Raw genomic sequence first — 14519 nt, forward strand, 5'->3', positions numbered from 1 at the left:
GTGATGACCATTTATCAATCTTGTCCTAGCTAGAAACAGGATTTTATGTTTTCATTAATTTTTATGGATTAGGAACATTGTGTACTTGATTTCATTAGTTACTGGCTTTAAAGGTCATGTCTTTCGTTTCTTTTCAAACTCCCACATATTCACATGTTAATAACAACTTAAGCAAGCATCCATGCACACATGCGCAGGCACATATACATGCACACACAGTCTTCATAATGTAAATCCATAACCCCATTCTGCTTTATCTATTAATGTGGGGAGATTTATCATTTCTTTGTTTGTTATTTGGTAGTCGGAGCATGATCTTTTCGTCTTTCAGTTGATCTGTCCTCTTAGCGCAGCCTCTCCAAAAAAATGTCAGACGCTGAAAAGGTCAAGTTTAATCCAGCCGTTTCGCCCTCCCTGAAATGAGGCCAGGGGTCACAGAGTGTCTGGTATGACCGCTTAACCGATTTTTATAAGCCATTTATGAGAGCCCCAGGCCCCCTGAGGATGCTACTGCTTTGATGCTACAGCTTTTACTCCAACGTCAGGAGCATGAAAAGGGAGGTCTGGGCAGCTTGGATTAAAATTTCAAGGCCTTAAAGATATGAAGCCAACTACACCATGAGGGCTCATAATTACAAGCAGCAGGATGCCCTAAATAATTGGTGGAAATTGTGGCTGCTTAATTAATTTGATAAGAGTATGCAAGAAATATTATATATAATTATATATTTATCTTACTTCTCAAAAAAACTCTGTCCAGCAGCATTCTTTCCACGACTTAGTAATCGATTTTAAAATGGATTTGTAGCATTAATTCCATCTAATCTAAACTTTCTTCATCATTACGGTCATCAAACTGCATTGTTCCTATTCATAAAACAAAGGTCATGTATCCATTAGATAATAATAGGGAACCAAAATTGATTCTTCTATAGGTTGGAAACTTGACTGAAGTCAGTCACAACCCCTACTGAGAAATATTTGCTGCTTGACTGGTTCAGTAAGCATAACTGGCAGAACTCCACCATAAACTACAAAGCACAGATAAATATTTAAACAAATTATTGGTATAATGTGTGTGTCTCTCTCCTTCTGTCCCTCTTTTCTCTCAGTTAACAGCAGCAGATGCTGATGAGGGACTGAACGGTCTGGTGACGTATGAGATACTGGCAGGTGCCCAAGGAGATTTTATCATTAGTAATCGCACTGGACGCATCACTGTAGCACCAGGTGTTACTTTAACTGTGGGACGATCTTACGCTCTGACTGTCAGGGCCTCTGACAATGCACCAGAGACCCAGAGAAGGTACAGTAGCCGTGCAGCTATGCTAGATCTCTCTTGTGTGATTTCTTGTGCGAAGATTCTGCATCAGTAGAATTTACATGATTATTATTTTAATTTGATTCATGTGATGTGCAGTTCATTACTTTTTAATAAAGAGCAAATTTGTTTCAAAGTTGTGCCCGAACGTATGCATAGGCAGTCAGTTTCATTTTAGTGCCTCTTCAGAGTTCCAGGGGAGCTACCAGCATGCATAATTTTACAAGTTTTGAAGCTTCTGAAACAAAGAAAGGCTAAATTAGAGAGAAATAACATTTCTGAAAAGCTGGTGCGACTCAAACAACAGATGGTCTTGTCCCATTCAACACTGTGGAGATTCTAGAATGAGATGTTTCGTACATTGTCTACTCTTTATCTTGTGATTGAAAATTAAGGATTTCATTCTGTGCAAAAGCAAAGTATCCCAGCTCAGGGTATAAGACGTTGTTGGGTGGTGGAATAAAGGCTGGCAAAGACACATTTCAATGGCCCAGGCTTAAAACAAGCTACAGCAGTCTACAGGTTGACATAATGCCATGATGTACTGCACAAAATTGTTATTGCACTGCACATGTCAGATCATCTTTGAGAACATTTGTACGTGAACCTTTACAGCAGTTCAACAAAAGATGTCTCACACAATGAATGAATAAATGATCAGTGAAGTCAGTTCCTTTTTAATTTGTGCTGCTGGAAACAAATGAGAATAAGATGGCTGATTTTAAGCAAGTGAATTTTTCAACAAATCATGAATGAAAGGCCTGCACTGTCATACCCTTAAAAATGTATAAAGAAACTTTCATGATACAATTGTAAGGCAGATCCCTTTTAAAAGGAATGTGACCAAAACATGTTGAGTTTTTGTCTATGATTTTGCAAGCAAAACTCCACTCGAGAGCTTTGGTGTGGGATTATATATTATGGATATTTCTCACTATGCTGTGGGCAAGGTACTTCAGTATGGCTCAACAGGTTATCAAGGAGAAACTGGTGCTGTCAGTGGACTGATGTGTGCTTTTCCTTCTGCCAGGAGTTCCATCACTACAGTGTACATTGAGGTTTTGCCACCCAACAACCAGAGCCCGCCACGCTTCCCTCTCCTCACCTACAGCCTTGAAGTCAGTGAAGCCATGAGGATAGGAGCTATTCTGCTTAATTTGCAGGTGAGTAAATAACCCACAATTCATAGTTTTCACACATACAAACATACCGCAGTCAAGCAGCGGCAGGGACCTGGCGGTTTTTAACAGTAGAAATGCAGCAGCGGATGCTGTAACATTATATGAATTGGATATGCCCAACACTTGCAGTTTGTGTTCATATCTTTCTTTTTCTTAAGTTGAAATGTGATCCAAATAAAATTTGACTGCTTTTGCGGCATCTCTACGGGAGAGTCACAGAGTGAGCCGCTATCTTGTACTGTTGTTTTGCCCTCCAGGTCACCGCGCATGTCACGTGACTGAAAACTATGAATTACACACACTCACACAAGGTACAAGCAAATAGGAGCATTTGGTTTTTAATGAGGCATTCAGTATGATGCTACATTTTTAGGGCCCGAGCATGAACCGTGCGAGGTCCCTATTGAAACTGTAAAGATTATTTTATTTTTATTTTTATTTATTTATATATATTATTTTAGGGCCCAAGCACGAACCGTGCGAGGTCCCTATTGAAATTGTAAAGAATTTTTTTTTTTTTTTTTCTTCAGTGCCTTTAGAAGGCACAGCAGAAATTAAGAGTTAAAGTACGGAGTGTGTAAATCATCCAAAAATGGACGACTTCCTGTTGAGTTTAGGGTATGGGTTCTTGAGGCTTTTTTGTGCGTGTTAATATGATACATGTCCCCAGAAAATTTCGTGCATGTAGGTTGAACGTGGACGAGGGGCTAATTTAATGAGTTCAAGCGAGCACGCATATGAGCACACGCCTGGTTGCAATCTTAAAACCGCACTGCTAGTGGCCGCTGAAAACACCATAATGCCCCTTTAAGGAAAATTGCAGTTTTAAGCAACAGAATATTTTTTTTCTCTCACATTTCACTCTCCAGCATGCAATACGTCCAGCATCCATGTTGCTTAACTACCATATCTCATAGCCTTCAGCTTTAATGGTACTATATAATCTTCAAGGTCCTGCTTTTCTTTTCCTTCCCCTAGGCCACAGACAGAGAAAATGACCGCATCACATACCGCATTGTGAGTGGAGATTCCCAGAAGGTCTTCAACCTCTCTGAAACGTAAGTCCAGATATATTTTAGTACAGACGGGCCCCATAACGTTTTCCCATCAGGGCCTACTAGAGATGCAAGTGTGGTTGTATAGATATATGGATGGATGGAAACGCTACTGAATTATTGATCAACAGCACTTTGTTCATAAGATCCTGTGACAACCTGATTTTGAAATGAAAGTAGGAATAGGAAATAGTTTATGTTAGTCTTGCATCTGTCGCTTCCAGGTTCCCTGGTTTCCTCTCAACAGCATTCCGATTACTGTAGGTGAACTGGAGAATGTAAATAATTTGTTGGTGTGAGTGTTTTTGTGGTGTGCCCCACCTCTCATGCATGTTGAACAGGATAAGCAGGCATGGTTAATGGATGGATGTAAAATGCTTTATTAAACATAACAAGACCCTGATAAACTGCAAGGGCTACTCTTCAAATGCTGACATCAGTTCAAAAGTTTATTGAGACAAAGCTCTTGTGAACACTGGCTGGTTTATCAAACACTTTATTGATCTTGGTATCTAAGAGACATAACCAAAAGGACAACTCCGCTATGAATCGTTAGTACACTTTTGTGTTTCATGTTCTCTCAAGTGTAAAGGCTATACATATACAAACAGTTATAATGCATTGAGACACAGTTTTCTTCCCTTCACTGTGATGACCATGGAACAAACCAGGCAGGGTCTGACTATCATCATTAGCTTTCCTCTGATGATATAGACTACCAGAGTGAGTGATGGTGGCGGGGAAGAAGGAATGAGAAGAGAAGTGATGTGCAATTGGTGATAGTAGAGAGTAGATTTTGATTTGCCAATTATTGGTTTTGGATGATTTATTAATACCAAACTTTGTTTGATGAACACTGGTGTTGTTTGCAACATAAAGAATTCCAATGAACCAAGTTGAAAACCACATTTATTTACCCTCACTGGCAGCCTGGGGCAGTTATTTGTGCCCATGATGCCAATTTGCTTGTCAAGTCCATTTTATTTTTGTATCCTAAAATCACAAATCTGCCTCAAGGGTGATTTGGATAAGAAAAACTTTTTATAAGGGGGACACCTGCACCAGGACAGAGAGACATACAGTAGATGTCATATGTACAGGGTAGAAAGAAAAAGTTATAGTAAAATAAATAACCTAACAATATTAGGTCAAAATAGAGTGCAAATATGAAGAATACAAATCCAGGGAAAAGTCAGGCAACTTCCAGATGCAGCCAAAGATTAGCTAGACTTTTTAATGCATGCTATGTATGCTGTATAAATAAATGTATTTTAGATCAGAGTCTATCGTTTTGGGATTGATTAAAAAATTTTAAGATACTAATATATTTCTCAGTGGTATGAGGAGGTGAAAAGTCAGACCTAGCAGAAGGTAACTCAGAAAAGTATATTTGATTGCTGAAGTTTGGTTCTACTCCTCTTTCATTCCAGCTCTGTCCCATTCTCAGCCTGTTGCTGCCTGAGAGAAGATAGGGCATCAAACACCAAATATTTCTGGAATGGAAAAGGACCCCAAATATCTTAGCTTACCTCTCAAACTCACCATCAGCATTTGAAACCCACCTTACTTTACCACTTGTCTGGAGCAAGGAAAATAAATAAAATAGTAAAGCGGTCAGTGCCTTTTACCATCTCTTAAATAAGCAGGCAAATCCTCTTTATAGATTTTTACTCCTTATCCTTACAGTTTCCTCAGTAGCAGACCCTAGGCAGTCAGGGTGGGTACCACCACATCATCACTTTCAACACTGGAGCCCCCCAAGGCTATGTGCTGAGTCGCTTTCTATACACACTCTACACCAATCATTGTCTTAGCCCCTCCTCAATTACAAAATACTTCAAATATTCTGATGACACAGCCATACTCGCTCTCCTCACAGACAGGGACTTGGTCACAACCTACCAAAAATTTGTTGCCCACTTCACCCAGTGGTGCCCAGTCAGTCACCTCCTCCTCGACGTCACCAAGACGAAGGAGCCCGTCTTTGAGACCAGTAATAAACTCACCACCCCTCATTGCCCCACTTCCATCAATGGCCAGCTGGTGGGGAGCTTTAAGTACCTTTGCATCATCCTAGATAATAAACTGAACTTTGATCACCACATCACAAACGTCCATAAAATCTGCCAACAAAGACACTCTGCCATCCGCAAAACCAGGGCTCTCTCAGTCAAATTCCACCTCCTGCTTCTTCTATAAGTATTATTGAACCCATCCCATGTGCTGTGCCACCTGCTATTTCACCATGCTCACCCTCACCAATAGAAACAAGCTCCTGAAAATCAATAACATATCTTCTAAAGCAACTGGTCCCCGCACTTCCAAATTGCCAGCCCTCATCGACACTACCACCACTCAGAGAGCACTGACCACAGCAAACAACCCCTGCCATCCTCTTAACCCACGTTTTACCCTCCTCCCCTCTGGTCCCAGATACAGACAACAAATCTGCAAAAAAGAAAAAAAAAACATTTTGGGAGGGGTTTTGTGCCCTCAGCGCTAAAGTGCTCTAAATGTTCCTGGGCATACTACAATAGATTTATGTTGTAATGTTCTTGTGTCTTTATAACTTGTTTTGAGTGTTATTTTGTGTACAGACTGCGAAAACAGATGTCCTATATAGAGGACAATAAAGAATATATATCTGAATATAGAGAGAAATGACGTGGAGAGACTGAAAATGCAGGACCCTGCCAGACACGTTTCTCGCTAATTGATTAAAACCTCTTTTGTCTGCATCCTCAGTCTCCCAGCTATGCAAGGACACACTTGTGTTGCAGCACTGTATCCCTGCCATTAGTTTACTCTTAATCCGTTTCACAATGTTATAATAGTTTGTTTTACGGACTTTATGGTTTCATAGTGGCAACGGCAAGCAAAACTATAGTGACATGAGCAAAATAAAGGGAGACTGCTATTGTTGGCGATGCTACTGTAATCTCTTAAACCAGATATGGCTGAAATAGATAAAAACATTCTCCTTCAGTCCATTCTTTTTGTGGCAGAATATTACAGTGCCCTCACAAGCTCAACAACCTATAATATAATAACTTCAAGCTGGTGCTGATGTAGCACATGATGAATCAAAGAATGATTAGCTTGTACACTTGATGAGTGTGCAATATACAGAGCCCTTCTTGACGTTCTCATTTTTCAACCCTCCAATGTGATTCAGTGAAGAGGTTTTTGCATTGCTGCATGTTCAGATTCAGGCTACATATGGGCCTGGTTCAATCCTGCTATTATGAATAATGAGCTCTCCAGTATAAAACTGCCTGTAAATGGGGCAGGGTCCCCTGAGGGGGGTGGAACTGCTTCAGATTCACTCACCATTATAGTGAGCAGGACGCAGCCTCGAATCAGTGGCTCAGCGTATGTAAAAATTTATTACAACCTATATATCAAATACAGAAATATAAACTCAAATATTAATTAACCTGAACTCCGATCAACTACAATTTGAACTTTAATTATACAGTTTACTGAAGTTTACTGTCATAGTTTCACAATTGTAAATAGAGCTAGATAAATCAGCCAGGCCGATATTAGCTTACCACAGATATATGGATATAGTGTATATGTGGGCCAGTAAGTGACAAGAAATTGCAGTAGAGAAATGCCAAACTAGGTTTGAGATTTTTTAGAAGCAGTGTCACCATTACATAATTTGTCCAACAGAGAGCAGTGAAAAGTTTATTTTTATTCTGAAAATGTGTTTCTTCGTCACAATACTTATATATAATTCACAGATGTTACTGCTATTCTAACTGCTATTCTTCTTTGTTGACGCCAACATACACTTTGAAGCCAAAGCTTTTTTTTTTTCCTAATATAGAGGCTATGCCAACTTTGATACTAATGCCGGTGTGTGGCCTTGTGTTCCAGTTGGCAGCCGATTCTCTAGCTTCAAAGTGAAATTGAAAAACAGTTCAAGATAAGGTAAAAATTTTATTGCTCCTTGAAACAAAACACAGAGTCCGTTCTAAATAAATTGACTCAGAACAAGTATTTTAGATATTACAATTTAAGTACAAATTGATGTCACAAAGGGGTCTTTAATTTCCCCTTGTGGAATCACTTATCTTAAGTGAGAGTATATCAGAGTTATTGTGTCTGAGGTGAAACATTCATGACACCTGGCACTAATGTCCTGTACATCAAGTCCAATTTATCTTAAAGAGACATGATCTGAGTGGAATGAAAGATCAACTGACTTGGTGTGACTGGGATGGATAGCCTCTAACCTGCACCATTGTCACGCTAGATGTTGCTGTGTACAGCATCCTACCTGTCCTGACAACATCTTTTCATTTGTGGTGGATGGGGAGAGGAGGTAAGACGTTATCACACATGATCAGTGAACCTCTCAGATCCAGCCGCTCAAGTGTAGTTCAGGACTCCAGCTCTAGTAAGGAATGAACTCCCTAGGCTGGCTAAGTGGCATTAATCATTCTAATCTTTGTCATCATCACCATCGAGATCATCATCATTATCACAGTAATTATGACAATTATCACTGTATATCTTCATAATCGTATTCACATCAAAATTTCCTGTACCTTCAGCTTCATTGAGCACAGAGGAGGTTATTTTCTACGCTTGTGCTTTTATATAAACAAACATGAGCACAGCAGGCAGTAGTGCCTTTTGATGGTGTTTGTAGAAAGCTATGTTTGCCCTCTTAAACCACCGATCATCAGGTGTGTTAGATTCAAAGTAGGAATGTATACGCAATAACTTGGGGGCAACTGCTTAGAGAAATAGTGTTAATCAGTAATTCCTGTCAGATTTCAAGATGAAGCTCTATAGGTTGGTGGTTATGGGCCAGAGAGGCAGGTAAGAAGTAGCGGTCAGGTTCTGCTTGGACTGTTTGGCCAAAGGAGTTTTAAATTAGAAATGTGAGGGAGCAGGGGGACAGCAGGGAATTGCGATGGGCATTAATCTAGGAGTGCGTTCAGATGCATTCGTCTTTCCTTCCATTTACGATTCTGGCAGAGGCTCTCCGGAGTGTGGCAGGGAAATTGTTGTGTGTGTGTGTGTCTGCACTTGCACTCACGTGTCTTCTGTGCCTGTGTGTGCAAACAAAGATAATTCAGTGTTCTGCTCGGGATTGCATCCCCATTTTAGAATGCCAGAGTGCCAAATTATACCTTGTGAACGAGCAGGGGGGCCGCTGTGTCTGCTGCAGTCATTGGAAAGAAAACATGAATCTTTCTGTCTGTAGTCCATGTGCTTTGGGAGCAAGAGGCGGGCTATAGAGAGAGAAAGACAGAGTGGGAGCATTTAAAAGCCCACCTGCTCTTCTCCCTAAACTCATCCTCCTCTATCATCGACCATGTTTTATAAATCTGTCTTATCTGGAAGTAAATAAACTCTGGAGTGCAGCCTTCTCCATCACACTCTGTTGTATCAGCGATAAAGTATTCAAAACTATAGACACATTTAAATAATTGCTTTTTCTTGATGTGACACTCACAAGTAATGCAGGAATATTACTACACATAGCCCAATATTGTGTTCCTTTTTTGTGAGGTCTGTAATTGTATGTGTATTAGTAATACAAGTGTCTTCTCTGACCCCTCTTTACAGTATTGGCCTTCTACTTCTGGGAAAGCCTCTGGACAGAGAGACCACAGATCAGTACCGTCTGATTGTCACAGCTTCGGATGGCAACCCTGGAGGGGTAAGGCACACAACCCCCTTTATTAAACTGCTGGCTTGATTCCATGTGGTCAACGCTCCTCAAACATTTTGAGCACATTAAGCTCAAATAAGTCCTTCTCATATTAGCTCAGAAATTTGGCTCACTGAACCAGAGTGCTTCATTAGTCTGGAAAATCTAATAGTGCATTTGAATGTTTACCCTTTGATTGTTTCACAGATTATTGGACTGCCTGCTCATATAAGTCCATATACTGTATGTGGAAATTATAATTTTGTGACTTTGGTCACCTGTTGAGTGGGAGTTCTTCACTGCTTGACAAACGCTACTGAAAAAAGGACTGCTGACAATACAAGTGTGCATTGTGTTAGGCTTTTTCCTACAGCACAGATGTGCTCATCAGGACTGACATCGGGCCTGTCACTCCATCAGTCATTTCCCTTTATTCAAACCTGACTGATTCTCACTCACCAAGTGTTCGGCTATGCAGTTACCAAGGCAATGAGCAATTACTGCCCTGCAATAATGTTAATGGTTTTCACTGCTGCTTCTAGCATCAATGTTTGTAGTGTAAATGTATGTTTACAGCATGCTGTTAAAATTCTGCATCTGACAAGTACATTTTGAAGGCGTGTATTTTACCTAGAGTTTGAGTTATCAAAGCAGATACTGAATAAGAAACAAATTAAAACAAATTCAATGCATGAATATACTGTAGCTGCAAACTAGTGGAAAGAAGTAGTTTTGTTGTATCTTGCTATTAAGATTTTTAGCAGCCACACACACAGCGGTTTGGAGCAGTACCACATCCAAAGCAAAATGTTAAGTCTCAAGTGATTTAATATTGCCCTTCTGTCACATTTGATGACTCATTAAAAAAAGAAACACTGGATCCTACATTTCCCATCATGCAGCTGATCACATCTTTTTATTAGACTCTATTTGTCAATTAAATGTCCACATATTTCAAACTCATGCTTTCTGTAAATGTATGGTGCCCCAGCCCAAGCTTGGACCGGACACATTAATAACAGAGATTACCCTGATGACATCACTGTGACATCATCAGAGTGATTTTCTCAGACTTGAGAAAGCTACAGAGCTACAGAAGAGACTGTATGTCTTTTTTTCACCCGAGTAGTACCATGACTAGTAAACTGATCTTTAATTGTACTGTACAATCATCATGAGTAGTTGTGAGTTTAGATTTTTACATTCACAGAGCTGTCTCTATAACTTAGGCTAGAGTAACAGCAGATACGCTAACTGAAAGTGAATACTGCCTGCTCCGTCTCCCACGGAGAGCTGATAATCATATAAACCGTCTTAATTTAATTAGACTTCACCTCAGTTGGCTCAATTTTTGCAGCTGTCTCTGTTCCAGGCAGAGGTGAAATGAGGTTTCCTTTTTAAGATGCGGCTTGTGATATGTACTGAACATTAGCTGATGAGCTGTCACAGGAGTGATGTTGATTGCCCCCATCTCACCTGCACACGCATAAACACTCAGAACTACAGCTCCTTTTCATCTGTTGGCAGACTATGTGTGTTGGTCAAGTGGAGCTATATAAGAAGCATATGTGCTGCCAGCGTGTCCCAGTATTTGTGAGTGCTCCAGAACTGTAGGAGTGCAAAGAGAGAGGGAGGGGCAGAGGTGATGGACAGCGACAGGGTCAGAGAGAAAAGAGCAAATAAATAAGGAGAGTGTAAGATGGGGCTTTACCTCACAGAATGAGGTAACCACAAGCTGGTGCTCTTTGTCCTGATATTGATGGACAGGTTGTACAAACTGACACCCTTTACCTGGGGTGTGTGTGTGTGTGTGTGTGTGTGTGTGTGTGTGTGTGTGTGCGTGTGCGTGTGTGTGTGTGTGTTCACAGAGTAAATTACTGGCTGACTCGTGTGTACTAAATGTCACAGCTAGGAAGAAATGCCGTCAGAACAGAAAGGAAGTCAAATGACGGAGAGCGGGAAAGGGTTGCAGGAGGGTGGAGGTGAGAAACTCATTCAGTGAGATGTAGTAACGCGGGGAAGGCTGGAGACAGGGAAAGGATCAAAATAAGCACAGCAGGAGGGGACAGAAAAGAAGGGTGACACTGGGGATTCAGATGTGTAATTAGCACAGAACTTTGGTAACCATGGGAACCTGACACAAGGAGCGAAGCAAGCCATCTTACCCCCTGGTGCTACTTCTCTTTGAATATAGTTAAATCTGACCGCACACACAAACTTTTTTTTTTTCATACTTTTTCATAATTTTAATTCTTACCTCTACTAGTGTGCTAACCAAGTTATGCTAATCTGTGTGACCAATTCAAAATTTGTATTCTCAGCTGTGCAAGCTGTACTCATAACCGCCAAGCAGACTCTGATCCCAGAAACTCACCCAGGGACTCTGGATAAAGCTGTTCTTCTTGCCCTCCAAGGAGGGAGTACATGACTCCTAACAGCCTGATCATATCAGTCCTTGCAACGTGGCTTCTGGTCATGGTTGTCACTTGAAAGGCAAAGCACCATCAGCCACCTCTGGATCTTTGAGACAGTGAGGATAGAAGACGAGACATCACAGAGCTCCATCTATTTTATGTTAAATAAATAATGGCAGCTCATTAATCACACTTGTGGCCATAGAGGTAGGATTTTTGGCTTTGATAAGAACACCCACGCCAGCTTGGAGACAGTAATTAGCTTTAGGTCTTCTGTGAAATGAAAAATAAGTAGATCCCATCGCCACACTGATGGTGAGCTGCGTCCTCTTGTATCCTATTTTAGAAGTGAATAGAGCAAAAGAGGCATGGAGTGTGATGGTTTTCAGCATGGGTTGCCATGTCAATTCGTACATGAAAGGGCTGATTATGTACGTCTCAGAACCCGGAACAAAGAAAACAACAATGGTGAAGGAATTCCCAATAGACAGTGAGATGAAGGTGACATTAACTAGGTCATTTCCTTCGTGACGTGTTGCTGAATGTCTCATCTGCCAGGGTAACTTCAAACAGATGTCTTCTGGGATGTATTATTTCTTGCAAGGGCCAACTCCTCCCACAACCCACCCATTCTATGTCCCCAGACCATTCATGCCATTATTTGCATGCAGCTTTGTCCCAGTGCACTGAAAGATGTTGATTTATAGGAATGCTGTAGGTGTGTGAACTGTGCCCTTGTTTGAAGGTTAATGGCAGTATATTGGTAGACACTGGCCCTGCAAATTAATGGACACCTCAAATGATGCTGGGGGGAATTTGCTTTGCCCAATAAGCTTTGAAATCAAACAAACCTACATAAAAAACATAATAAAAACACACAAACATTTGTTAAGAGTCTACAGCCACAAATTTTGGCGAAGTGGCAATTCCTCCTAACTTTCTCACTTATTTGCATTCAATTTATCTGGATGGTTGATGACATTTTCATTGCATACCTACACTAGAATCTGTGTCATCTTGAAATGCCAGTCCTTTCCTGATAGGAAGTTTCTGACAGCAAGTGCAGTTTAGCATTTAGACTGCATATACTTTCTTTTTATTTAATGTATGACTACTATTGTGTTGTTTTTTTGGTTAACCAGTAACAAAAGAAAAGCTGGGTATCTTTAATGCATAATGAAAGCTCATAAAAACAGCTGCGAATGTGTGCTGTTTTATACCTTTTGTTTATCTTAGTTTTCACAATGCCAAAAGGACTTAAAATCGTCAGTTTCTAGCAGTCGACTTTTCTTCATTCTAATGCTTTGAAAATTGCTTCTTGAGCATGAGAGAATCTAATTTCCCTAACTTGTCATCATCAAGTTTGCTCCACATTTTATCCAAATGTATTATTATGTTTGTCTGCATATTTATGCTGTGTTTATGGTCTGTAAATGTGAAAACTTAACACTCAATATAAAGAAATACCGATTAACATTGTTTTTGTTTTTTTATCTCACTTTATTTTTTAGACATCCACTACTACTGTGAACATAGTCGTCACTGATGTCAACGATAATGACCCTGTGTTCAACCTCACCATGCCCACAAATTTTACCGTCCAAGAAGAACAAGCCAATTTGTTTGTAGGACAAGTGAGGGTAAGTGTGACATTGTTCTTTTGAAATGAAAAAGCCTTTGTTTGACTACCATCCACATATCCCTCTTTTTTAGCCACAGTGTTCTGTCCTCAGTTGTCATCCCTTATAAATTGTATAGACCACTGAGTCACAAATGTAACTCATTTCTCATTGTTGTTACCTATTACAACAAAAATTCCTTTCATTTTCCAACATGGTCAATGTTGGACAGATTTGTCACCCAGAGATGCATCCCTGTTGACTGGCTTGGTTCAGCACCACTGAGCAGCCAGACTTTTCCAATTACTGTTGTAGATTAATTAGCCTGATGTGTGTCAGTGGATTAATTGTGGAATGATGAGAGGATACATCCTCTGTGATTCTGTACATACAGTACGTGCTTACAAAGTAGCAGATGAGGCAATAAAATACAGGGGTCCCATTTTTTATTGCCTCCTTTATTAGCTTTTAGTGTTTTTCTTCTACAGGTTCACTCCCTGATTTTAAATATGATAGCGCCCCCAGATCCCACATTTCCTCTCAACTCGCTATTGTTCATGTTTTGAAACATAGTTACAAAAATCAATACAGTTCACAATAAAGTTTCACAACGGTGAACCAGGAGACATTTGGGGCAGTTCCAGGGGGATTTGGCAATATTATAAAAGCAGACTTCATCTTTACAGTCTGATAAGAGGTTGGTCTGAGTTTGGAAGTTGTCTCAGCCACTGTTCTTTGAATCAGGTTCACAATATCAGGAAAATAAAATGGAATAATCATGGTCTCATAGTGAGATAATTAAGAAATAATGAATGTAATTAGTTTGATAATGAGTTACCCAATCTAATGAACATGTGCAGTAGATTGGGTAATTCTTGATTTAGTGACTTGTGCTGTTTGGTATATCAATGTATCAAGGACAAGATATAGCTTTACACATTTAGTGTGGAATTTTTCTTGTTTCTTATTGCTTATGCGAACAAAAAATTTACCATGGGTATACATATATACCTTTGTCACTTTTCAGGATATATGCTTTTAACATTAGGCATCCCATTACATTTTTCAGGGGGTAATAAAATGGACTACCAGAAAATGTTGCAAGTTTATGAGCTGTGAAATAAGACAGAAGGACATATGAAGGAAGCTTGGTGTTTGCGTGAGGTAAAGCCACCTTCAGTCTCACTCCCAAGTGTTTCCTCACAAATGCAGCCAGCAGCTAGATTGGGGCTTAGCCCTCACCACCGTCCCCCCC

General features: G+C 40.1%; 1 protein-coding gene across 4 annotated transcripts in view; it reads left to right on the forward strand.

Moving 5' to 3' along the window:
* Positions 1-14519, forward strand: part of LOC123983872 (protocadherin-15-like) — a 225915-nt gene that overhangs the window by 129676 nt on the left and 81720 nt on the right. For all 4 annotated transcript variants that reach the window (XR_006828318.1, XM_046070298.1, XM_046070299.1 and 1 more), the window contains exons 15-19: positions 1113-1306; positions 2352-2484; positions 3481-3560; positions 9147-9240; positions 13157-13285. Coding sequence is in view for 3 of the 4 variants with exons in the window: in XM_046070298.1 (XP_045926254.1) it covers positions 1113-1306; positions 2352-2484; positions 3481-3560; positions 9147-9240; positions 13157-13285 (630 nt within the window). In the remaining variant the exon portion in view is untranslated. The remainder of the gene's footprint in view (positions 1-1112; positions 1307-2351; positions 2485-3480; positions 3561-9146; positions 9241-13156; positions 13286-14519) is intronic.

This window comes from Micropterus dolomieu, linkage group LG15 (assembly GCF_021292245.1).
Source record: "Micropterus dolomieu isolate WLL.071019.BEF.003 ecotype Adirondacks linkage group LG15, ASM2129224v1, whole genome shotgun sequence".
Taxonomy (NCBI): Eukaryota; Metazoa; Chordata; class Actinopteri; order Centrarchiformes; family Centrarchidae; genus Micropterus; species Micropterus dolomieu.